The 26,545-nt window shown below is 33.5% G+C and overlaps 2 protein-coding genes across 2 annotated transcripts; one reads left to right on the top strand and one right to left on the bottom strand.

Annotated features, from left to right (window-relative positions):
• Positions 1-2,016: 2,016 nt before the first annotated feature.
• On the top strand, positions 2,017-16,686 carry LOC106131952 (glucose dehydrogenase [FAD, quinone]). Its single transcript, XM_060951821.1, has 4 exons — positions 2,017-2,745; positions 10,300-10,457; positions 14,390-14,504; positions 14,650-16,686. The coding sequence occupies exons 1-4, from the start codon at positions 2,107-2,109 to the stop codon at positions 15,988-15,990; spliced, it is 2,253 nt and encodes a 750-aa protein (XP_060807804.1). The 5' UTR covers positions 2,017-2,106; the 3' UTR covers positions 15,991-16,686.
• Positions 16,687-25,000: 8,314 nt separating this feature from the next.
• LOC132903458 (uncharacterized) lies at positions 25,001-25,654 on the bottom strand. Its single transcript, XM_060951879.1, has one exon. It carries the CDS (start codon positions 25,650-25,652, stop codon positions 25,227-25,229), a length of 426 nt encoding a protein of 141 aa, XP_060807862.1. The 5' UTR covers positions 25,653-25,654; the 3' UTR covers positions 25,001-25,226.
• Positions 25,655-26,545: the final 891 nt, after the last annotated feature.

Here is a 26,545-nt window from a genome sequence, read left to right as displayed (position 1 = left end):
ACGTAGGTTCGTGATATCTCTGCCTACCCCTCTGAGATAGAGGCATGATTTTATGTATCTACGTTAACTTACACATGCAGGAGAGAATATAGAAATGCCTTGTATTCAACCTTGATACATTAAACTTGGGCAATAGGCATTCGAGTGTGACCTTATCGCAATTTTGATTAGACACTAAATGGTAACCTGGTCGATTAGTTATAATGAGACACCACAGAGCATCCTTCACAAAATACTAATTAAAACAGCCAAGTACCTAGCTTGTTACGAAGTAGGAAAAGTGGAGTAATGTTGTAATCGTTAAAAAAATATTTCGGTAAATTATTGCATATATGATCTTAATCCAAATAGCTGAACGTGGTCATTCAGTCCGTTCAAGACTGATGGCTCTGTCTACCCCGCAAGGGATATAGACGTGACCATATGTATGTATGTATGATCTTCTTCCTCTTGCTATTAGTCCCGGTTATATCATTGCACTCTGGAGAGGCCCAGGATTCGTCTTTTGACCTTGGATCGTGTATTGGTTTAGTAAGGTTTTTATACGAAGCGACTCCATATTGCATCATGGTTATTGTCAAAATAATACCATTAAAGACTGAACAAAAATTAAAACAGTTTATTGAAAAGTTAAGGTATACATTGGCGGGAAGGAGCGTAAGTAAAAAGTCGACGGGTGGCGCCACAATCGGGCCACAGATAAAATAGACTGGTACAGGCATGGGCGTTGTTTGCATTATTCCAACAGTTATACATCTAATTGCCTGAATGTGCAGGTTTCCTCGCGATGTTTTCTCTCAAATACCCGAAACCGCCGAGCTTGTATGAAGAGAGTTATGAATGTGGATGAAGCGAAGGAAGTATGCAGAGATCGTGGCAAGTGGAAAGAGGTAGTCTCTGCCTACCCCTCCGGGAAAGAGACGTGATTTTATGTATGTATGTATGTATGTTTTCTCTCACCGTAAGAGCATCGGTAAGGTGCCGGGTTGCGTGATGCACATTAAAGGTACAGGTTCATATCCCATCTCGGCCATGCACCAGTGACTATTTTCGAAGATATGTTCATTAGTTTGATATTAACTGACGCTATTAATATCGCGAGGAAACCTGCCCATTGCCATGCCTATGCCCAAATCCGATATTCTTTTTCTAAGCCTTCTTATTATAAAGCCACGCGATGAATTTTCACTGTATTTAAAAGATAATTTAAAAATTTCGTTTAAATCATGCGAAAATCTATCGCTGTCACGTTTCACGCCATAATAAAAAGCGAAACAGCGTTAGTTTTTCGCGCGATAAAAGCGGCGTCGCGCGTGGCATGTTACGAGGGCTGTAGAGTCATAAAGGGACATCGTGCGAAGCTGGGCTAAATCGCTAGTTTAGGATATATATAATAAAGAATATTGAATTATCATTCAACCATTGAACGAGAATCAGTAATTTGCGAAATAATTATAATTTTATTCGACGTTATTGCATGTGAAATTAATTAAAATTAATGATCGCAATGTTTATGATTTTAACAATGTAATTTATTATAGGATATAAAACAAAGTGCATATTTTTTATTTCATTTAATTTATTTTAGCAAGTAAAAAATGAGAAATAAAACCTATTTATCGTAGAATTTCGGATATCGTACAATTGTTTTGGATACTTCTGTTATTATTTTTTTTTTTATCTTTCGTACAATTTACAGAATGCTACAAAAAGGTTGATCTTTTTATTTAATCTGATGTTTCTAAATTGTTTTGTGTGATATCATTTTCTGTTTAAATCTATAAATAAGCAAGAATTTTTTCACAATGAAATATCACGGCAAAATTAAAATGCGTTTAAATTAGACGTGGTTAATTTTAAGATCTATTTAAAACCTTCATGGCTAGACCTTACAATTCGCAACAGTGTTAAATAAAAAAATCGGAACACTACAAAAGGCATTTATTCCGTTTTAATTGTATCTCTTGTACGTACGGAAACAATCACTTTTGAGCCATTGTTGTGGCGCAGCTCTGAAGTACAGCACGCTTGTAAGACAATGTTCGCGTAAAGTGCTCTGAAAAAAGTGGTCGAGTGCGGTTACCTAGTGATACCAGTGTACACAAGATGTCAACTACTTGGCTCCCCCCGGACATATCAGAAGCGTGTGCCAACCAAAACGCTCCCTTAACGCAATGTTCCCAAACGGGGCTCATGTATTTAGCGTTACTGACTCAGTTGTTCGGGAAATCAGTGGATAACAAATACTCTTTACCAACAAATCCGTACGTTCAAGATCAATTCAATGATTTCAGATTAAATTCAGGATACAACGGGGTTTTCAAAACACCTTTGGGACCGTTGGAACCGTTGCAAGATTTCAACCCTATATCGGCATTGGACACGAATATTGGTGAACCGGTCAAATTTGAAACTAAATTCCACAGTTTCGGACCAAAAGGCAGCGTTGGAGTGACGAAAACTTCATTCAGTATAAAACATGATCCGTTTAAACCTGATCATTCGAGTACTGTGCCGAAATTCGAAAGCGTTCCACCTGTTTTTGATTACAACTTTATAAACAGGAGAAGTTTATTCGACTCTGAAACTGCTGATTCTGAGAAAGTGACTGTGAAAGAGAAGAAGAAAGGTGTTAAGAGTAGAAAGAAGAGACAAGCGATAGAGGAATATGATTTTATTGTCGTTGGAGCGGGCTCGGCAGGATGCGTTGTTGCGAATCGACTTTCTGAAGTCAAAAAGTGGAAGGTAAGTTTTTCAATTATGATACAATAGATGTTAACTCGGGATTCTTTTTTTTGACGATTGGCTAGCAACCTGTCACTATTTGAATCTCAATTCTATCAGTAAGCCAAATAGCTGAACGTGGCCTATCAGTCTTTTTAAGACTGTTGGCTTTGTCTACCCCACAATATAGACGTGACCGTATGTATGTAGATGGAAGCACTATATCCGGAAAATTATTCAGGGAATAAATAAATTAGTTCAGACACCAGCTACCTACGGCATTCTGGTTAATTGTTTTTTAAGTTCTGTAATTAAAGATAACCGGCTGTAAAATAATTAGTATCTTAGAAGCTTCATTAAATATAGTTCAATATTATATTAATATTATATATAAAATTTTTTTTTAAACTTTAATCTGGGTTAAACAAGTTTCTGACTATTTTTAATGATTAGCGCTAGCGCGCGATCAAATACTCTTATAGTTAATGTAATGTGACGTGTATTTTATTCCTGACTGTTCAATTATTAATTTATTATGACACAAGTTTCTTTGTAAAAGTGGTAGCGGTCAGATGAGTGATGAATCCAGGACAACTTTACAAAGATAAAATTTACAGGATACCATTGAGATAATAATGTATTTAATATGTATATGATACCAATAAGTTTACGTCGAGTTATTATTTTAGGTACTTAACGTTAATACCTCTTATAACACTAATGAACAAGAAAATTGCCACATTCAATTTCCTCATAATTATTATGTAAAACCCATACACAACTAGACAATGGTATATATTTTCTTGTGAATTAGGTTCACAATGCATGGGAAACATAGTCTTTGGGTTTTAGTAAAAAGATAAAGTGTATCTGAGTAATTGTTAGGTGTTTTAGTGTAAGATACAGGTGACCTAACTCGATATTTTGTTAAGTTCTACATACATACAGCTGTTTGGCTTACTGATAGAATTGAGATTCAAATAGTGACAGGTTGCTAGCCTGTCGCCTAAAAGAAGAATCTCAAGTTTATAAGCCTTTTCTTAGTCTTAGTCGCCATGAGAAAGAGATGGAGTGGTTCTATTCTTTTTTCTAATGATGCCGGGAACCACACGGCACCAATAAAAAAGTTCTATTTGATTTTTATAATAAGATCGCGAGACCTCATGTGTAAAAGCAAAAATACGGTCGGAAATTTTAAATAAATAAACTAGCGACTCGTCCTGGCGTCGCACGGACAGCATTCATAGAAATAAACTTTTGCTCAGAAACGACATTTCAAACAAGAACAAAATCCGTCTGCATCTTTCTGAGATAAGCACAGATACAATAATTTGGGGATTTTATAATATGTAGTGATAGTGATGACGATCGTAATAAATATATACAATAACACATATTGGGTTAGTCTCAAAGTAAGTTCGAAACTTTTGTGTTGTTAGATTTTGAGAAAAGCTTCGAATGAATTTATCGTTATAATTTTATGCGTTTTAAAGCGTATTCTATATATCTATCTTAATTTCAGCTTCCCAAACCAAGTAGTCGTAATAAATGAAAATCATTTAAATATGTCAAAGATAAACAAAGGTACAAAAATTGTGTCAACAAAATTGTTTTCGCGGTTCAACGTTCTGACAAGGTCATGGACTCATGGTCCAAAATTGAGGACAATAAGAAATGATCGGTTGATTGAGTCTAAGATTAATTGTTTTGCGATAATAATATTTGCCCCTAAAATTGGTTCAAGGTTATGAATGCGATAACAGGTCAGCGAGAAAATAAAAAAATAAAAATGTGAAACTCTTTTCTGAATTTGAATTTAAACTTGAACTGCTTCCATGCTGATCCCGGGAATGCCGTTTCCATCGCGTAAAAAACTATCGCTGTCCCGTTTCACATCATGATAAAAAGCGAAATAGCAATAGTTTTTCAGCGCGATAAAAACGGCGTCGCGCGGCAGGTCTAGTAGGGAAGAAAAACATTGTATGTGCGAGCTGCATTTATTGCAGGAGTCAAAAATTCTTGTTTTAGGCGATTGGCTAGCAACCTGACTTTCTCTCATACGTCACTAAACCAACTAAACGTGGTAAAAAGGTAATGGTATATAAAAATCTAGATTCTAATAATTCGTGTCATGAAATCGATGTTAGTGACATTGACAAAGTTAGCAACTTCAGGTTATAGTAGAGACGGTAATCACATCAAAAATCCACCAAATTTAATGCTACCATATTGACTATAAAATGTGTTTTTAAGGGTACAATGTCGATGGATATTATCGACTATGCATCCTTTTAACACGCTTTATCATAAAATCACATCTGTTTCCTCTACGAGGTAGACAGAGTCAACGGTCTTGAAAAGACTGAAAAGGCACATTCTGCTTTATTGGTTTAGTAATTGAATAAATATTAATACAGACAGATAAATCAACTCTTACATAGTACTGCAATATTTGCATAGTAAGAACACAATAGCTATTTTTCATTGGGTCAACGATCCCAGAAGGTTACGAGTATCGGGGACAATTGAGAAATGTCAGGTTGATTGGCCCCAGGTCAGTCAGGTGACCTGGAAAAAAGGGTTCGTATTGAATTAGTCATTTTTACGTCTGCACAAAAATTTACAGTTTCTTTTGTACTGACATAATATGACGTTTCTTTTTTTTTGAGCAGACGAAATAAAATGACAGGAGTTTTGGCTACTGTACATACATATATACATAAAACCATGCCTCTTCCCCGAAGCGGTAGGCATAGACTATATTTTTTCACTTCTCACGATCCCTGAGTACTTTTTTCGCTGCATCTACATTTATAACTTTCTTCATACAAGCGCCTGTCTGCGCCTTAAAAGAAAAATCTTTAATTTATAGAATACCCTTGATTGATATTTAAATAGTTGAAATAAAAATTCATTGTCTTTTGTATTTAGACTTCACAAAACAACTTTATTTCCAACGGTGTATTATGCTTAGAATAAATTTATTATTAATAACTTTTGAGAATTGTTTTTTTTTCAAGTGATTAAAGTTAAGATTTTCTCGGAATACTAACTGATTGCTATTTATTATAGCCAACTAGTTTGTAAAGAAAATACAAGGGAACCGGCGAGTGCGATTGTGAAACTTTTTCGCTTTGGGAATTTCAGACTCATTGTTTTAGTTTTATGATAAAACATGGAACTATTAGGATCTAAAAGTGACACTTATCATTGTAATTTAGGGACGGCGTTATCTTAGAGAATACAAGAAATAAAGGAAAATATTTTTTCTTTCTATTATTCATTCTAAGTGTCCCTCTATCAATTTCAGTCAAAAATACGAAATGTACAGACAAAATATTTTTACGGTTTTATTATATGTATAGATAATAAAATTCGTTACTGACTGAATTTAGAGCAAAACTTGCGATATATTTACGTTTGTCAAAATGTCTTGTAAAATAACATAATCTTTGCTCGATGTTAAATGGATAGCCATAGATATAGACATAACGTTTTAACGTTGTGAAAACACATCATATTTAAGAATAAATAAACTTATTGAAACAATTAACGAAATAACTGAAACTAATGGTGTGTATGGAATCTTCCAAAAATGATGAGCAGAAATAATAAAAACATTCTTCTTTCCCGTAGAAAAGACGAAATTTCTTCTAGACTAGACTTTCCATGATTTTTGCCAACTTAGCTTCAACCACGTTCATAACTCCATTCATGCAATCTCATCAGTTTAGGTCTCTCTTGAGCTGACCTATCTATAGGACGTCACAGACCTATAAAGCGATTAATTCTTAATTAACATTTATAATCACTGTGACTCTTCCATTGGATTTTATACTAGCACTCTATGTATCGTCCATTTCAACTTTTTGTAAGGAGATACTAATTTAAGACGATCGTTGTAAGCGATATTCGTAGAGTACAATAGTTTTTCGCATAGATGTTATTTCTCTTTTATGGAACTTCTTAAAGTAGAGTTTTTTAAGGTTATCCCTAATGCTTTGCCGCGTGCTGGCGTTGCAATGAAAGTTTTTTATGTTTTCTCAATTGATAATAGAATGAGGGGTCTTTGTTTATTTCTATGTCTCTCGTTATTTTTGTTTGCATTTACAATGGTATCTGGTTATGCTAAGGGCATATATATTATCACGTCTTTATCCCTTACGGGGTTGTCAGAGCGAACAGTCTCGCAAAGATTGAAATGCCACGTTCAGCTGTATTACTAAATGATGGAATTGAGATCACTATTTCACAGGTTCCTAGCCTATAACAAGAATCTAAAGATTTTAGTTCATCCCTTAGTCGCCGTTGTTTGCTAAACACAGCATTGTTAAGTACAACATCAGCTGTGATGTGCAAATCATTTCGAGACGCTGTCTACCCCTTCAAAGTAAGCTACGCTTGTCAGAAAGTCGCTATTTTTTGTTCGAACCACGTGATTTTTGTATGAAACAAATTCTTCGAGAGGTAAATAATTAAAGCCTTAAAAAATCATTAACTTATTTAAGTTTATACATACACAAATAACGTCTATAAATTACGCAATTCACATCTCGATGAATTTGTTTCGTGCAAAAATGACGTGGCTCGAACAATAAAAAAGACACTTTCTGACAAGCGTGAAGAGTTTAAATCCGTTTACGCAACGTTTGATAATGAAAACTATTGTCGGTTATGTCAAGGGCAAGAGAGTAATTGATTTTGATTTATTCTGATCTGGTTCATTGTCCCATTTTATTTTCGATGCTAGGATTGGGCTGTTCATATAAAATAAAAAAGCCGGATATATTTTTTTTGACACAAATTTGTCGTACGCAAGTAGGAAGATGTAGTTTCTGTAGTTTCTGTCTACCCCTCTTGGAAATGTATGCATGTACTAGTAGCTCGCTAAAATATCTTCAGATAAGGTACTATATATTTTTAAGATAGACAACCCTAATAGATTTATTCTAAGCTTATGTTAAGGTAATGTACAAAAGGCGTCCTTATCGCATTATGCAATTTCTTCCAAAAACATTTTAAAAACAATACCAAGATTTTTTTCTGTTAAGGCTTCTACATACTTTATGCTTTCATCACACCTAGCCAAAGGTCAGGTCAAGAGTACCCGAAACCGACGAGCTTGCATGAAGAAAGTTATGAATGTGGATGAAGCGAAAGAAGTTTTCACGAAAGATGTAACCTTTTTCTATCAATCCTTTTGCATGGGAAGACTTCATCATCATGGTTATTAAATGAACTATATAGCTATTGCCCGGGGCTCCGCCCCCGTAAAGGTCGCTTTTCACTTTACCTATTGAAACTATAATTATGAATTATATAGATGTGACTTGTATCTATTTATTTAAATAATGATCAAATTGCGGGTAGATATTATAATAACGTCAACGGTTCACAACGTTCGATATTCGAAAATGATTTCCCGATAGGTTTACCGTCAAATTTGGAACTCCGAAGTTCCGGGGAATTTACAGGCGAACACCGCCTGAAATCGTCGAGACAAGTTTGACGGATAGTTGGCGATTGATAAGAGACCGGATAGAGTTTTGAATCAATGGTTTCCCTTCTATTACATAAGGACTATCATTTCTTGATTTTGTGTAAAATTTATATGAACGCATGTAATGTTAATTATAGTGTATATAAAACATAATGCCCAAACTTTTCAGTTATACAGGGTGACTTTTAATTCAACTGCATAAATTTAACTGTTAAGTGTACTCATCTAAAGGATATTTAAAAACGTTAAAAGAAAAATATCGGTTCATATTTCAGAAAGTACGAAAAAAAATAAAAGTATAAAAATCCACGATCCTAAATACGTAATATCACCCCGGCCGGCGGAAAAGCGACGCGTAAGATTCAGAGGTCAACGACACAATTCATTCAGCTGAGTGATCTCGACAACTCTGTACTTTACTTGATCTTGATACTAGAAAAATTATTTATTTTTCACACATTTATTTACAGGTTTAGTTTTAATTTCTTTTTGTAGTATTGGTCTTTAATAAAGCGTGTGACGAAGTTTTTGAGGGTTTTTAAATGTGAAAATGATGACGTTTAATTTAAATAAAAATAGGCTCAAACGGCTCAGAAGCATAGGTATAGTCTATGTTTAAAAGGATGCAGTTGTTTTAAATGTCACCCTGTATGTATTTGGATTACCTAGTATGTACTAGGACGCACGGGCAATATAACATATAATCCGCGCTGTTTCGACCACTCTTCAGCAATATCGAAAAATTATAGCCACTAGTTACCACCGAGCGCTGTAGAGGATTTCAGAAATAAATTTATCAGCTGTTTGACATCGACTTCTTAAAATACTAGACTTTTTGTTATAAATACACTATATAATATTCTATCTATCATATGGCCTGTCACCAATGAATAAAATAATAGGTCCACTCCTACTCTTTCCCAAGAATGTCGTAAAAGACGATTAAGGCATTAGGCTTATAAACTTGGGATTTTTCTTTTAGGCGATGGGTTAGCAATCTGCCACTATTTGAATCTCAATTCTTTCATTAAACCAAACAGCTTAACGTGGCTTTGTCTACCCCGCCAGGGATAAAGCTATCTTTTCACATGCCACGATCCCTGCATAAGTACTTCTCTTCATCTACATTAATTACTGATTACATTCTCACCTCTAAAAGGGGGTCTTTTGACCACAGATCCTGTATTGGAAAAGTCGGGTTTTTACTCGAAGCGACTTCCGTCTGACCTCCGCAATCTTTGCTGGGGAATAACTTATATTGGACCATGGTTTCTATATGAACATATATTTCATTATAGACCAAGCGGTTAGATACATAGTTTAAACAAATCTATTTTTAAATTGAAGTCTGTGAGCGTTTGCAAAGTTTCCGATTAATTTAAATCTGATAGTTTAGAGCCAATTAAACTTTGAGAGGATTTGATTTCCAACGGATTTTATGCTGCAATATTTTTTAGCTACATTTTGTTTATTTCATTGAATTTTCGTGTATAATAATGTATGTGATTGGTTTTATAATGATTTGTATAACTTTGTCATATTAACATAAATCTAATTTATGAACTTAATTGTTTCTTGTTACATCATTTTTAAATGTGTGTAGTTGAAATTTCTATAATTAAAAGAATATTAAATCAGTGTTGGGCTTAAAAAATGGGAGGGACCTGACTTTTATGATTCATACATTTAATCACGTCTCTATCCCTAATGAAGTAGACAGAGCCATCGTTTTCGAAAAGACTGAAAAACCACATTTTGCTGTGTGACTTAATGATGCTGTTGAGTTGAGTCTAGCTTTTATCATAATGAGTTTATTAAATTGTTGAAGTAATCATAACACCTGTGTTGATTATATTGCTTACAAGCTTACAAAATACTCTTGATACAAACAAAACATCAATGAGGAAAAACAATGAATTTGCATTAGCAAAATGTAAGGGCTGCTCTACGATTTTTAAAATGAGAGTTTCTTAATTTTCTTTTTACGAACACCAATCTAATCTGCCTGCTCTTATCCTGTTATATTCTAAGATACTAAATGAAGACCTAAATAATAATATTTTTAACTGTCACAGGTACTCCTTCTAGAAGCCGGTCCAGAGGAACCTGATGTCACCAGCGTGCCAGCCTTCGCCCCAACCCTGGCTGGCTCCTCAATAGACTGGATGTACAGGACCCAACCTGAAGAATTGTCTTGCCGGGCGCAAGTCGGCCAGACGTGCCGATGGGTGAGGTAAGTAATTAGTTTTAATAGTGAACTAGGTGTTCCTCGCGGCTCCGCGTGGTCATACCTTTTGTCTTCTTCCATAATCCACACTATATGTATGCAAATGTCATAAATATCAGTTCAGTGGTTTAACGGTAAAGAGGTAACAAATTTACTTTTGCATTAAATTTTTAATATAAAGAAAGATAAAAAATAAATAGGAATTCCAAACTTAGTTGAACTCTTGAAATGGAACAGACAGAGAAGGAAGATAGGACCTTCAATCAAGTTCAAGATCAAAAAGAAAAACAAAGAAATTAAAATTACTTAAGCGAAGCAAGTTATAAAAATAAGATCAGGAAAAAAAAGGTAGAAATGAACAGTTTGATAGTTATGTTAAAACGTAAACGCAAGAAGGTAGAAATTAACCATATTATGATAGTATTATTTAGTATTTATTTCCAAATTGTGCGAACCAATAAAGAGTCTAGCTTGACAAATGTGATCTTTTTAGTTATAAACTTAATATTGGCATAAAAATATCCAGTCTAGGTTTCTTATTTATTTATATTCCTTTCCATTAGCCGTCCAATTTCAACAAAAATCAATGGATATGTTTATTTATTTATGAATTGATAAATTTTTTTATATTACTTTGAATACAGTTTGCACAAAATTCTTATAAGGTTGACTTATCTATTTTACAGTGGAAGAGTTATGGGTGGTTCAAGTGCAATAAATTATATGGTGTACATGAGAGGGAATAAGAAAGACTACGATGGTTGGGCTGATCTTGGCAATTATGGCTGGAGTTACTCTGAAGTAATTATAACACCTTATCAATAAAATTCTTATTATTTCATTGTTGAATTATACATTTTATTTAACGTTATGTTACAGGTTCTACCATATTTTAAGAAATCTGAAAATAATAGAGATATTGAAGCAAAAGATATGTATTATCATGGAACTGGTGGCCCTCTTAACGTAGAAAGGTTTGAATATGTTGATAAGAATGCGTTAATGTTAATTGAGGCTTTCAAAGAAACTGGATTACCTCTAGTAGATTTTAATAGTAAAAATCAACTAGGCACGATGGCTGCTCAAACGACCTCAAAAGAAGGTCGTAGAATGTCTACCAACGCAGCTTTTATACGACCTATAAGAGAAAGCAGACCTAATCTAACGATCAGAACTAATGCTGAAGTAACAAAGATACTGATTGATCCTGATAATAAAGTAGCATATGGTGTGAAATATCTCCAAGATGGTAAATGGTGTGAAGCCTACGCAAAGAAAGAAGTTATAATAAGCTCCGGGTCTTTGAACTCTCCCAAGATATTAATGCTGTCTGGCATCGGACCAAGAAAGGATTTAGAAGAACTCAATATACCAGTTTTGCAGGATCTCAAAGTTGGACATAACCTTCACGACCATGTTACAACAGAAGCTATGTTGATGGGTTTAACTAACAAATCTTCTACGTTGTTGAACGGAGAACAATTAATACATGAAGTACAAGAGTTTTCTAATGTGAGATACAAAAAAGGTCCTCTAACATCCACAGGTCCTGTGCATGTCACAGCGTTTATTAAAACTAGATACGCTAATTTTGGATTGGACGTGCCTGATATACAATTTCACTTTGATGGAAGAAATCTTAAGGAGTTTTACTCGGATTCACCAAATTATTTAGCTTCCCGAATATTTCCGTTTTCTTACTACGACAGTATAAATGTGCGGCCTATTTTATTATTGCCTCAAAGTAGAGGTTACTTGACTTTGAACAAAACGAATCCTGTATTTGCACAGCCACTAATTTATCCAAGATTCTTCACAGTTAGACGGGATATTGAAACTTTGATAGCAGCACTTGAATTTATTACTAAGTTGGAGAATACGCAAGCATTTAAAGAATATGGAGTTAAATTCATAAGACGTCCAGTTGATGCATGCACTAATTATGAATGGGGAACATATGACTATTTCTTCTGTATCATAACAAGGTATACAGGTACTATTTTCCATCCAACTGGAACTTGTAAAATGGGACCACATTGGGATGAGGATGCCGTAGTTGATCCAAGACTAAAAGTATATGGTATTGCTCATTTGAGAGTTGCAGACGCTTCAGTAATGCCTAATATATCTCGTGGTAATACCAATGCCCCAGTTATCATGATTGCAGAAAAATTGTCTGATATGATTAAAGAAGAATGGAAAGATGGAAGTTAATTAATATAAGTGTTTATTATTTTAATTAATATGTAGTTTGGTAGTAATTTATTATAAAGAATAGTTTTTTTATAAAAATGTAAACCAAAATAATGAAGTATTTCTCTTCAATCACCCTTGATCCTAAAATTTGCTCCATTTTACAAAACATTAAACAGAAAATATCAACACACGATGGTGAGTCAAAAATAAGAGAAATCCTCTTTTATTGTGATCTAACAGCACCAAACATACAATTAGCTACACAAAAATCTCTAACATCATTTCATTAAAAACTTACATTAATTATTTCTTAAAATAAATTAATTTAATATGCAATCATACCACCAAGCTATATTAACGTCACACATGAAAATGTTGAAATGTTACTGCTATTTATCATACATTAAATACATACATTATTATTTGTTTGTAAGCTCTTTATTGGACGTAAAAAAAGAAAATAATGATGCTATTAGTATTAAGTACAATTGAGAAAAAATCAATAAATAAATAAAAGTCATTGGATTTTAATGAATATGTACAATGGCGGACATTATTGTAATTTTTTCACTCAAACAAAAATAAAAAAGAAAATCCATAATCAAATAATCATAAACGAAATATAAAACCATTATTGTGGTAAAATAAATCTCCTCACGGATCTATGACATACACAATCATATCGTAAGTGACTGTGTTAAATATAGCTTTAATACGTTTCAGAGTTACCTTTTTAATATTTTCAAGTTATTTCTACGTTCAAATCTCACTTGTGTGTGTAGAAACTCTTTGTCTATTTAGATGCTTCACATGTGTCACAGTAGTTTCGAAACTGGAAATACTAGACAGAAGTGTAATTATTTTTTATGTGTATAATATAAAGCTGACAACAAAAAAGATTATGCACTTGTGATTTCTACGTAGTTGAGCGCTGTTGTTTTAACCATATGCGTCACAGTTATAGCATTTTTTAAAGTGTTAATTGAAAACATTAAAAAAAAATTACGTACTTTCTGTTACGACATTTACTAAAATCATACAATTTTACGACTTGAAAAGAAATATGCTTAGATGTCAGAACGACAAATACATTTTATTCGATAATATCTGTTTGGATGAAAAAGATTCTTAAGGATCGATAACACTCGAGATATGTCAGTTTCAATCGTTTTTTCTCAGAATAGTTACCTTTTATAGTGAATAAACACTAATACGTGTTTGAGAATAATGTTCTACCATTGCCATTGTTTATTTAACTTTAGTAAAAATAAATCTGTGAATCTTGTACACATTATAATGAAATGAGTATTGTATTAAAAGATAGTATATAGCTGACTATTATTTCTGAACACCTGTATTATTACCTATTCTATATTGAAAGGTTTATTAATCTGTTAAAGTCTTACAAAGATACAAGAAAAACTTTAGATCTTAGGGTGATTCACGAACGTTGATCTTTCCGCTCTCTCTCTCTTTTTAACTCTAGATGGAGAACGTTCGTTACCCCGCAGACCTTTGAATTAATTTTGTTTTGAAGTCTACACATGCCTGAATTGTTAACGCAGATAATTTTTGTGAACCCAGAGGGTTCTTAGGTTCAATTCGAATAGTTTTATTTTTGTCGCTAGTTATTTGTGTCTGTCTGTACCCATTAAATCCGTAGCGTAATCTTAGAGCTTTATGTGTCTATCTATGTGTTTTATCGATTAATTTACCTATTTGAGATTTCTTTTTTTTTTCAGAGGAAGAACAATGGGTGGATGTAGCGCAGTTAACTACATGGTCTATATGAGAGGCAACAGACTGGACTACGATGAATGGGCTAGTTTAGGAAACCATGGATGGAGTTTTTCTGAGGTATGTTAGTATTAACTTTTGATAGTTATTTATAAGAGAAGAACTTCCTGTTTGATAACACAAATTTAGCTCAGTATCAATTAACAACTTATTTCATCATATTCCACCCCTGGCATAAATTAAAATGATTAAAATGGTTTTGCAGGTATTGCCATACTTCAAGAAAGCAGAGGATAATCAAGACATTGAATCTCATAATTTGTACTATCATGCAAAGAAAGGACCTCTTAACGTTGAAAGGTTCCCTTACATTGATTACAATAGTATGATGTTAGTTCAGGCATTTAAGGAACGTGGGTTACCTATAACTGATCTCAATGGTGAATATCAGATTGGTACAGATATAGTTCAGTCAACGTCTAAGGCTGGTCGTAGATTTTCTGCTAACGTTGCTTACATCAGACCTATTCGCAACCAAAGACCCAATTTAAAAGTAAAAACTAATGCATTTGTTACTAAGGTTTTGATTGATTCTTTTACTAAAACTGCAATAGGAGTACAATATATTTTAAATGGTATAATATATGAAGCTAAGGCGAGAAAGGAAGTAATTTTAAGTGGCGGTACAATCAACTCACCTAAGTTACTTATGCTTTCCGGTATAGGTCCTAAACATCATTTAGAAAGTTTGAATATACCAGTACATGTAGATTTAAAGGGAGTAGGACAAAATCTTCAAGATCACATTACAACAGATGCTCTTATAATTGGGTTGTCTAATATCACATCTACGGCAGTAGATCCACCGACATTACAACAAGAAATTTTAAGGTATTACAATCAAATCCCAAAGAAAAATGGTCCTTTAGCATCAACCGGCACATTAACTGCTTCAGCATTCTGGAAATCAGAATTTGCATTAGAAAACGCTCCTGATATTCAGTTTCATTTTGATGGTCGTAATGTTAGAGAATTTTATTCTGATCCTACAACTTATATTGCTACAAACGTTTTTCCTTTATCTTTTTACGATGGTCTTGCAGCGAGGCCTTTATTATTAAAGCCGAAAAGTAGAGGTTATATTTTACTTAATAATACTGATCCGTTATTTGGTACTCCTTTGATTTACAGTAGATTCTTCTCAGTCAAAGAAGATTTAGATGTTTTAGTTGCTGGCATGCGTTTTGCTGTTAGTTTAGAGAATACAGAGGCATTTAGAGCTAGTGGTGCGCAATTCACAAAAGTTCCAGTTCATGCTTGTGCCAACCATCTTTGGGGTTCTTATGAATATTTTGCCTGTCTTCTTATCGAATATACGTCAACAATATATCACCCTGTTGGCACCTGTAAAATGGGGCCAAAATGGGATAAGAGTTCCGTTGTAGATCCAAGGTTAAAAGTGTATGGTATCAATAATTTAAGAGTAATAGATGCTTCCATAATGCCAGTAATTGTAAGAGGTAACACAAATGCACCGACAATAATGATAGCTGAAAAAGCTACAGATATGATCAAAGAAGATCATTTGTCAACGACACTATTTTAAGTTAATAATTTATCATAAATGTTGTTAAAAGTTACCATAAAAGTGATAGTAATTTTATTTAAAATGATGCGTGTTATAATAAAACTAATTTAATGTTATGGCAATAAAAAGGTATACTATTTATGATGATGCAGATTCTCGAACTGGAAAGCGTATTATGTAAGCTGAGGTAATTGTTAAAAATGTGGTAAAGTAAAAATAACATAGATATAAAGAGACTAAAAAAATGTGAAAAGTATTTACCTAAATGAACATTGTTGCGCAATTTTGCAAGATTAGTGTATGAAAACCACAAACAACGTTGTATGGCGACCTCATAAAAATTGTAATTAAACGTCGCTTCTGACCGGTAAACGTAGATTATTTTCACAAAAACCTAGGGCCTAGGGCTAACAGTGGACCTGTTACAGTTCAGAAGATGATAACTTTTCATGTGGAACGAAAAGAAAAAAAATCAAAGGAATTTGCTTGGTCATAGTCATAGCCCTGACATAAAAATAAGGAGAAGGCTGGAAATATTCTGAAAGTATTTTAAAAATTCGATTTTTCTTACAATATTGCTTGTATTGCAATAAAAGTCGAATTAGATGAAGCTGTTTTAACAGGAAGACTTAATGTGATAGGACTACTACCACCTCCGTAATATTAGATCTTTTATACTTACATTCATCCTCAACCTTGATATGAGTATGTAAATTTAAAAAAAGGTTTAATTTTACAAAATTATATAATTCAATAAACATCTTATGAACATAGTTACTACTTTATATTTAAGACTGTTTTGCTAATTTCGTTTAACTACCATTTTCTACAATTTTTGTATTAAAATAATTTGTGAAAACCAAGCTTTTTTATTTAACTTCCTAAGGGTATACTTCTACATATATCTGGAAAGATTTCCCATAAATCTGTTGTCTGATTATTGTTAAGACTAATTAATGTATTTTTATATAAGATTTATATAAGAGCGTTTTATTAGATAAATATATACAATAGATATACATATATTTGGAGAGAGAAAGAGACGGGATAGAGAAGAGGGAAGGGGAGAAAGAGAGAAGAAACAATTTGACACAGCTGGACATACATAACATGCATACAATACATATAAACCGCTAGAAAGGCACATTCAGAATCGTAGATTTATCAGCAAAGCGAAGTAAAACAAGAAACTTTCAGACAAAGACCAACAGAATAACATCTAGCGTGGAGTCATCTACGAGCAACGAGTGTGGCCACAAAAACTGCGATTTATTAATATTGAAAATTTTTAATTTTGAGCTTGATACAGCCCAAGCTGTAAATGAAATCCCATTTCGTTCGGTAGTTTCCAGAGAAGAGCATTTTCAATAATTCAATTTTTTTATAAAATATTTTCTTTCTCCACTTATCGCTTGCAATATTTGGAAAAATATATTATATTATTTTCAACAGTCAAATTACCTACTAGAGATACCTTGCTATAAAAAAGTCGTCTATTTCCGTTCTTATGGGAACTCCGGAAAATTCTCTCTCAGTATACGTCATATTTTTAACGGACTATAATTTTATAAACCAGTCAATCATGCATTCAGCTGTAATTTCCATATCATTAAATTAAATTTATTTGCATGTTAATAAAATTGTATAACCTTTATAATTCCATCAAAGAACACATTCAAACGTTGTCTTTAAATCTAAAATTGATTCATAGAATAATGTATCTCTGGCCTCTGTGGCGCAGCGGTAGTACGCTTGTCTGTGACACCGGAGGTCCCGGGTTTGAATCCCGGCCAGGGCATGATAAGAAAAAAAACTTTTTCTGATTGACCTGGGTCTTGGATGTTTATCTATATAAGTATTTATTATAAAATATAGTATCGTTGAGTTGGTATCTCGTAACACAAGTCTCGAACTTACTTCGAGGCTAACTCAATATGTGTAATTTGTCCTGTTTGCCGATGGTCCGGCAAGGAGATGTAGTGAAACACGTAATGGTTTTAAGTGTGTCTATTTTACATATATCGGTTGCTTATATACTAATAAAGGACGTGCGTTTTGCTATCTAACTTAATCTCTAAACTTTATCTTATAGTGTGCCTTATCTGGTTATGTGCTGATTGTATGTACGACGATGTCGCTACATCCTGTATATATTTTATTTATTTATATTAAATGTACAGACGTGTGGATTATAACCGCTCACTTCTTGGCCTCTACCAAGCCACATCTGTCGTTCCTACACCCCCATTATCTGCCTCCATAAACCGCTGAGATGCAAACAATCTGCACCCAGCCCGTGTTCTCGATTCAAAGCAACCATTCAATACAAGAAACCATCAAAATTTAAGTTTAAGAAGATATTTGAGGCTGTATTCATTAAACATAATCCCAAATTTGAAAATCACAGTTCTATTCACGGTTCTCGCCACTTTAGAATAACCCACCCACATAAGGCCCACTCCACATCCGCCCCATGGATGTAGTAAAAGGTGAGTAAGGGAAAGGCTTAAAATCCAAAATTATTAACCTTTTCTTGATGGACTTACAGAATTATGCGCAGGAAATAAGCAGTTAAACCATACAAGTTCGATTCTATATTACAACTTATATTTTTAATAAGATAATATCCATACTTATATTGTTAACGGGAAAGTTTGTTTATCACCACAGTCAAACTCCTGCATCGATTTCCATTAAATTTTGCTTGATATAATTTAGAGCATGGAAAATAAAAAAAGGGTATTTTCACGAGAAGAAACCGCGGGTTGAAATGACATAAAATTTTACAAATCAGCCCCAAAATTTAAGATTAGGCAGATATTTAAGGCTGCATTCATTTATCATAATCCACAACTTACCAAAATTAATTTAAACATGGAAAACCACTTTTATCTTCATTGTTGTGTTTCAACGCTCAGTTTTCTCAAAATGACTTTCGCAAAAATGAGATTCTGCAGAATATCTTGTTTTGTTATAATTTAAAAAAAAAACTCATCTTAGAATTATGGAATTAGTTGGTCAGTTTAAATTTCATTCTTTCATATAATTACGTCTATATCCTCTGCGGGGTAGACAGATCTAGCAGTCTTGAAAGACTGCCCGGTCACGTACAGCTGTTAGGCGTTATGATGGAATTGAGATTCAAATAGTGACAGGTTGCTAGCCCATTACCTAAAAGAAGAATCCCAAGTTTATATATCCCTTAGCCCCCTTTTACGATATCCATGGGAAAGGGATAGAGTGGTCGTATTTTTTTGCATATTAGTGTCGGGATCCACATGGCATAGCATACGTAATTATGTTAGCTAAAATTAGATTTTGAATCCTTACATAACAAAATAGGTTCCTAGGTTGCATTGTATATTTATTTTGAACAAAGCATGACCTCGTAATGGTTTTGATTTCTATGCACCAGTGGTCATAGTTAAGTAGTTTTTGAGATTATTAGTCACAAACAAAGAATCATATTATCTTTATAATGTAAGTAATGATATGTAAGTAAGTAGGTTTGTTTGTAATATCTTTATTGGACAGAAAATTACACAGTTACAACAAAAAATAATCGTTGAATATGCAAGAATAGAGTAATGAGTGTGGAGGAAGCGGGAGAGGTCTGTAAGGATCGTGGCAAGTGGAAATCCGTAGTCTCTGCCTACCCTAATGGGGAACAAGCGTGATGGTATGTACAACAAATAGTACGTAGTTATAAAATAACTAGTCGTGCCTGCGACTTCGTCCGCGTGGAATAGTTATTTTGGGCATTGTTGAAAACCTCAAAGAGGAATAATTTTCCCCGTTTTTTTTTTACATTTTCCATTATTTCTTCGCTCCTAATAGTTGTAGCGTGATGATAAAAAGAGCCTAAAGCCTTCCTCGATAAATGGTTTTTCATAGTGGAATTTTTCAATTAGAACCAGTAGTTCCTGAGATTAGCGCGTTCAAACAAACAAACTCTTCAGCTTTATAATATACTAGCGGCCCGCCCCGGCTTCGCACGGGTGGACATATTTTTGTGTTTTATATTTTGAAATAAACAAAGAGTAAAAACAAATTTATGCCTATGTCACTTTTGAAGGTCTATTCTATATCTGTGCCAAATTTTATCAAAATCGGACCAGTAGTTTTTGAGTTAATTCCACACAAACATACAAAAATACAAATCTTTCCTCTTTATTATTAGTGTGGATTAGTATAGATTAAATCACTTACACTTAGGATTTAAAAGCTGGATTTTAAATTCGGTAGCATTATAAATTTTACAACGCTGTTGAGTTTAAACTTCACCAAAGAGTGATTAATAAACTGTACACATTGCTTTTGCTATTTATTAAGGAGAAATACTCGTTAAAGAGAAAATATTCGCTGTGATATCATTATGTTCTTTGAATATCGAACGAATGATAATGGATAGGTACTGAAGGTTATTAGACACCAAACCGGTTGATATTGGATTAAGAGAAGGAGATTTAAGAAACTTAGATTGTAAAAGATTTTGTGGAAGTGACAGGACTGATTCCTCGTCCAGGGTATCAAAATAAGCATTATTTTGGTACAGTCAGTAAGATAATATTTATTTGGTGAATAAAGTTGACAAAATATGACTATAATGTAACAAAATATATTTACAATTTCTAAACTATACTATAAATAAATCTACCTCATTAAAAGATAATATTTGTACTGGATAATTTCTTGAACATGCAATGTTAAATAGTCGGCTATTTTAAGGTTATAATATTTTTATACAATCTAATCTAAAGAAATTATACATATATACTTACATATAATCAAGTCTATATCTCTTGCGGGGTAGACAGAGTCAATATTCTTGAAAAAGACTCTTAGGCCGTTCAGCCGTTTAGCTTAATGATTATGTAAATGAAATTCTGAATAAGAAGAAAATACGTCAATGTAAGAAGTTTATAGGCATCTATTTTGTCATTATGTTAAGCTTTATGCATCATTATCATAAGTTTAGTTCTTTAAATAACATTTGTGTATTTTTAGATAAAGTACACATCGGATTTGTTGAGGTTGACTGATAAGGAATGCTTTAAGTATTAAGTTCACCTTTAAGTACCCGTAAGCCTCAATAAGTTTTTTAATATACAAATAAACAAATTTAGAATGAGTGAGTGAGTGGATAGGTGAATGGGTAATTACTGAATGAACGAATGAATGAGTGAATGGGTAATGACTGAATGAACGAATGAGTGAATGCGTGAACGAATTAATGAATAAATAAACGCAATATTATCTTCTCCACATCTCAAATTCCCTCTTAAGTCATAGCTTACTTTAATACTCGTTGCTCAGATTAAACGGTGATAAAGCCAGAAACTTTTTCTCGTCGTAAAATTGAATACTGTCGTGTTTTTATGTTTGTCGTAAATTATAAGGGATGTACTATTTGACTGCAGTGTCTTCAAACGAGTATTAAAAGTTCGTGCCTTTTGTTATGACTTTGTCAACTCCTTATGTTATGTAAGAATTTTCAGACCGCATAATAAAGTTTGCTTAGAAAGTCTAATAATTCACATTAAGAAGTACGAACTTAACGCTCAAAAAGTACCTGATAATTTTCCTTTTTGTAATAAAGCCTAAGACTGTCATGACTTAATATATTCTTGGTAGATTGATGTTTTATTATAAATCGTCGATAAGAATTAGGATTTTTTTTTCAATATTATATCATAAGAATATCGTGATAACAGCTGAAGGTGGTTTTTCAGTGTTTTTGCGAATGTTGGTTCTGTCTACCCCGCAAGGGATCATCGTCACTTCTAATTTTCATCGTCACTTACCATCAGGTGGGATGGAAGACAAATGCCTAATTCAATATTGTTTATAAAAACGTTAAATAGAAGTCATTACGAGTATATATGTACATATGTTATGTATGCAAAAGAACACCGTTACTAAAAATTCAAGTAAATAAAAAAAACATAAAAATATTCTTAACTATTAACTTTATTAAACTTAAATATCAAGGTATACTTTTATCAATATTCAATTTTTAAAACTTTCTTAGGAGAAAAAGATGAATAAACTAAAAAGAATACAAAATGAAAATGTAGGAACTTCCAACGCGGCTGGCTGTGACACGCTTGCAACTTTGAGGAAGTGGGACGCTTGATAAAAAAAAGGTCTCGCGCGAATCGGACTTGTGCCCGAAGGGTTTCGTACCATTTGTAAAATGGCGACTACAGGAATAGGCATCATCATCATCATCATCCAGTGTAAGTACCTGATGGTGGGGTAGCGATGGTAGTGATTGACGACTCGCTAAAAGAAGAATCCCGCGTTATTTCAATCTCAATTACAGCATGAAGCCATATAGCTGAACGTGGAATTTCAGTCTTTTCGAGGTTCTGTCTGTTCGGCAAGGCATGTATGTATGTATGTGTATAAAAAAAATTCTCGAAATTACTGAAATGTGCCTGAATTATACACTATTTTGATTATTTTTATCTTTTAAACTAGTGAGTATTTCGTTGATCACATCTTTTATAAATTTAAGCATGTTCATGATTTACTATGTCCTTCAATACGTAACGCGATTTACCAGACTTCCTGTTTATAGATATGAATCAATACCTCTATTTTATTTACCTTTGAAATCAATTTCCGATATAAGAGACTTATTTTTTTCTCGGGACCTTATGTACATATATAAAATTTTCAGAAACTAAATATTATAAGGTTCCGGTGTTTCGTACCGAACCCTAAGAATGTTCATTTAGTTGGTGACTAGTACGGTGGCGTTAAGAAAATATGCATGTAAAGTGAAGATTTTAATAAGTAACTGTACAAAATTTTAATTAAATCTTGTTTAAAAAGACTAGTTAATCTGCATAACGCTGTAATGAAATTTTAAAAACCTTTTTTAATACAGGCATTTAGGTAAATTATATTAAATAAATAAATATATATTAAAAAAAAATTATATAGCAGAAAAAGTTTAAGTCAAAGGGTATTTTTTAACAACTAGGGCTAGAGGCTAGAAATTTGATTTGTTGATTCCTTATGTAAGTAGTTAAGGGACGCACTGACAAAGGATATCCCAAAAATCCCACGGGAATGTCAACAGGATTTGTCGTTTTACGTGAAAAAAGTCTTGAGCGCTTTTGTATATAAAATCTAACAAATAATTTGCGAAATAATCTCAAAAGCTAAGATCTTTAGGAGTTTAACCTTAAGATTTCGGCATCATAAGTCATCAAGTTGACTTGCAAGTCAGCAAGATAAAGCGACACAACAAAGAAAAGGCACGATCCCTTGCGACCCATTAATGAAGTTTCTATCAAACTTCGCCTTATAAATTTCGATCTCATCGAATCACGTTAGGTTGACGGAGGACCAAGTTTGTGTAAAATATTATTTAGGTTTTCAAAGAAATGAAAATAATAAAGACCTACTGTGAATGTGTGATTCAATACTATTGTGAATTTTTATTGTTGTGTGGTTCCCGGCACTTCAGAATAGGACCACTTTTCCTATGCATGTCGTTAAAGGTAAGGAAGGGCTACGCTTATAAATTTTAGATTCTTTTTCAAGGCGATGGGCATTTATATTTCAAATTTCAACAAAATCGTTAATCCGGTTTTCGAAAAACGCGAGGTCAAATATCGCTCGATTAATAGTATGGAAATTCAAATTTATATCCTTTGCGGGGTAAACAGAGGTAAAAGTCTCGACAAAAAAAGTGAAAGGCAAATCGAGATTCAAATAGTGAAAAATTATCATCTCCTGAAAGCAGAGTTCCTAGCTCATTCGCCTGTCCTTTAGTCACCTTATATGACATCCCTGGAAAAGGCATGCAGTGATTAACCATCGGGAACCACGCGATTCTTTAATATTCTATAAATCAAAAGCAATTAAAAACACTCAGAACGAAGGTTATTAAATATCAGTTCTATTATGACTTGAATAACAAAAATAAACAATTGCAAACATATCTGCGCCATTATTTTTGCAGTTGCAATTCCGATCGCAACTTCACATATCTGGTCTTAATAAAACCGTAAATCCTGGTCCCGACACCTAACTAGATAAAACAAAATACAATGGCGAGCTCTCTTCTAATTGTCTGTTGTTAAAGTTTAGCGAAGATTTATCGATACTGGATAGCGTTCCAATGAACTTCAGTTTTTAAACTTTACAGCGCACTAGCAAATTTTGTAAAAAAAAAAATTTTGTTTCAGTTACATAAGTATTGTGATGCCGTGTGGTTCCCGGCACCAAAACAAAAAAGGATAGGACCATTTCATCTCTTTCCCATGGATGTCGTAAAAGGCAATATACCCAAAAAGGGATATAGACGTGACATATATACAAACATACATATGATCACGTCTTTATCCCTTACGGGGTAGACAGAGCCAGCAGTCTTGAAAAGACTGATAGGCCACGTTCAGCTGTTTAGCTTAATGATAGAATTGAGATTCAAATAGTGACGGGTTGCTAGCCCATCGCCCAAAAGAAGAATCCCAAGTCACATCCATGGGAACGAGATGGAGTAATCCTATTCCTTTTTTTATTGGTGCCGGGAACCACACGGCATAGACGTGACTATATATATAATAGTACACATAGAAATCACTACAATCGTATTGAATGTCCTGTATGCGGTAGTTCCTTCTAGTAAATAACCCGATAAAATCAACATTGTATTGTGCTCAGGCAGTGTGTGATTTATATTGCTGTGTGTCACATGACTCGAGTGGAATTGTGTTATGTTTTAGGTTTGTATACTGAGTAGGAATTCTTTAATTACTATAAACATTCATTAGAAAAATTGCATGATAGTACAGTCGCTACGGAAGTGAGTGAGAGACAACAGCGCCTTCGATGTCAACAAAAGGAAACTATTTTTTTTTTAAATTAATTACAGACACATTTAGGTAGATAGAGTTGGAAGTAGAAAGATTTTTTTAATTGAAGAACATGTAATGATGATCATTACATGTTCTTCAATTAAAAAAATCTTCTTTATATATATATGTGGGAATGGGGCTCAACTTGATGCAAACACTTTTCAAAAACTCACAATCTTTATTTTTTCTTCTTGACAAACCAACAACGACAAATCTTTCTTTCAGATCCTCCTTTGACATTGACATCTAGTCAGATGTCAATAGACATAATCATATCCGACATTGACAATTAACTTTAGTGTTGCTATACAAACTACTTAAGAATTACTACAAAAAATAACAAAAATAAATCATAATTATTCCCACACGGTCATCCTGTTATTCATCTGACTCAGATGAATCATCTTCCAGTGAGATCCAGGGCTTCATGTAATCTGCTGAGGAAGTTGTATTAAACGGACCTTCACTGTTGCCAATCTTCCTCACAGAATAGCGATCGTTTTGATTGCTTTTAACAATCTCATACGGTCCTAAGTATTTTGGATATAGTTTACTTCCTTGTGCGAATTGGGTCCTCTTAATCGCGACCAAATCGCCTGGTTTATAGGTATTGGCTTTCTTTCGCTTCTTATTAAATGATTTCACATTTTCTTCCTGCGTTTTTCCAATGGATTCTTTTGCCTTCTGTCTGAGCTCTTGTCTTTTCTCGTTAAATATTTCTATATCTTCTTCATCTATTAATTTTTGCAGTTCTATGTCTTTATCCTTCATTTTTGTACCAAAAAGTAATTCGAAAGGCGTCATTTTAATAGCTCTTTGATATGTTCCATTTAGACATCTTTGAACATTGGAGACATGGCGATACCATTTATTAGGATCATCAACACTTAGTTTGCTTAATACCGCTATTATGATCTGGTGTATACGCTCAACTTGACCGTTTCCTCTGGGTTGTCCAGTAGTAATCGTATAAAGTGCAATATTCTCTCTTCTGCAATATTATTGGAAATCTTTTGATGTAAAAGCAGCGTTTCGATCCGTAATAATTCTTTCAGGTGCACCAAACGTTTGTTGTTGCAGCCTTAGTTTCTCTAGAGTCTCTTCAGTAGTCAGCGTCTTGACAGGATAAATCCATGTGAACTTCGTATACGCATCTACGACAGTTAAGATGTATTTATAATTTTTGGAAGTGGATGTCATTGGCCCCAAATGATCTACGTGATACGTCGACAATGGGACGTCTCCTTTGTCGATCGGATGTAAATACCCTTCCTTTTTACCAGCTTTATGTGATAGAATAATGCATTCAACGCAATTATTTATTGTCTTTTTAACCTTTTCTGTTAAGTTATCTATAAAATATTCTCTTTTAATCAATTCTTCTGTTTTTACAGTTCCAAAGTGTCCTCTTTCATGATTCTTCCTTATTATTTCATATTGCATTTTCTTTGGCACAACAATCAGTCTGTTTCCATCTTTAATCTTATATAAAATTTCGTTTTGTAAAATATAGTCTTCGTAATTCTGTGTCTCTAAGATATTTTTTATTAGTCTTATCTGGGCATCTTCATTCTGAGCTTTTCTAATACGGGCTGTAGTTTCAGTGAGTATAAGGCAAACAGGATTTCTGCTTAGGGCATCTGCATGTTTCATCCTTGTTCCTGGTCGGTGTTCAATCTTGTAGTCATATTCTTCTA

The sequence above is a fragment of the Amyelois transitella genome, chromosome 26, assembly GCF_032362555.1.
Source record: "Amyelois transitella isolate CPQ chromosome 26, ilAmyTran1.1, whole genome shotgun sequence".
Classification (NCBI taxonomy): Eukaryota; Metazoa; Arthropoda; class Insecta; order Lepidoptera; family Pyralidae; genus Amyelois; species Amyelois transitella.
The sequence above is the reverse complement of the archived record's forward strand: the minus strand, read 5'-3'. Positions and strand labels throughout refer to the sequence as shown.

Bases quoted from the DNA above. Each gene is read 5' to 3' on its own strand.
- LOC106131952 (XM_060951821.1), top strand. From the start codon at position 2,107: ATGTCAACTACTTGGCTCCCCCCGGACATATCAGAAGCGTGTGCCAAC. The intron at 2,746-10,299 runs GTAAGTTTTTCA...TAACTGTCACAG, and splicing joins CTGAAGTCAAAAAGTGGAAG to GTACTCCTTCTAGAAGCCGG. The intron at 14,505-14,649 runs GTATGTTAGTAT...ATGGTTTTGCAG, and splicing joins ATGGATGGAGTTTTTCTGAG to GTATTGCCATACTTCAAGAA.
- LOC132903458 (XM_060951879.1), bottom strand. From the start codon at position 25,652: ATGACGCCTTTCGAATTACTTTTTGGTACAAAAATGAAGGATAAAGAC.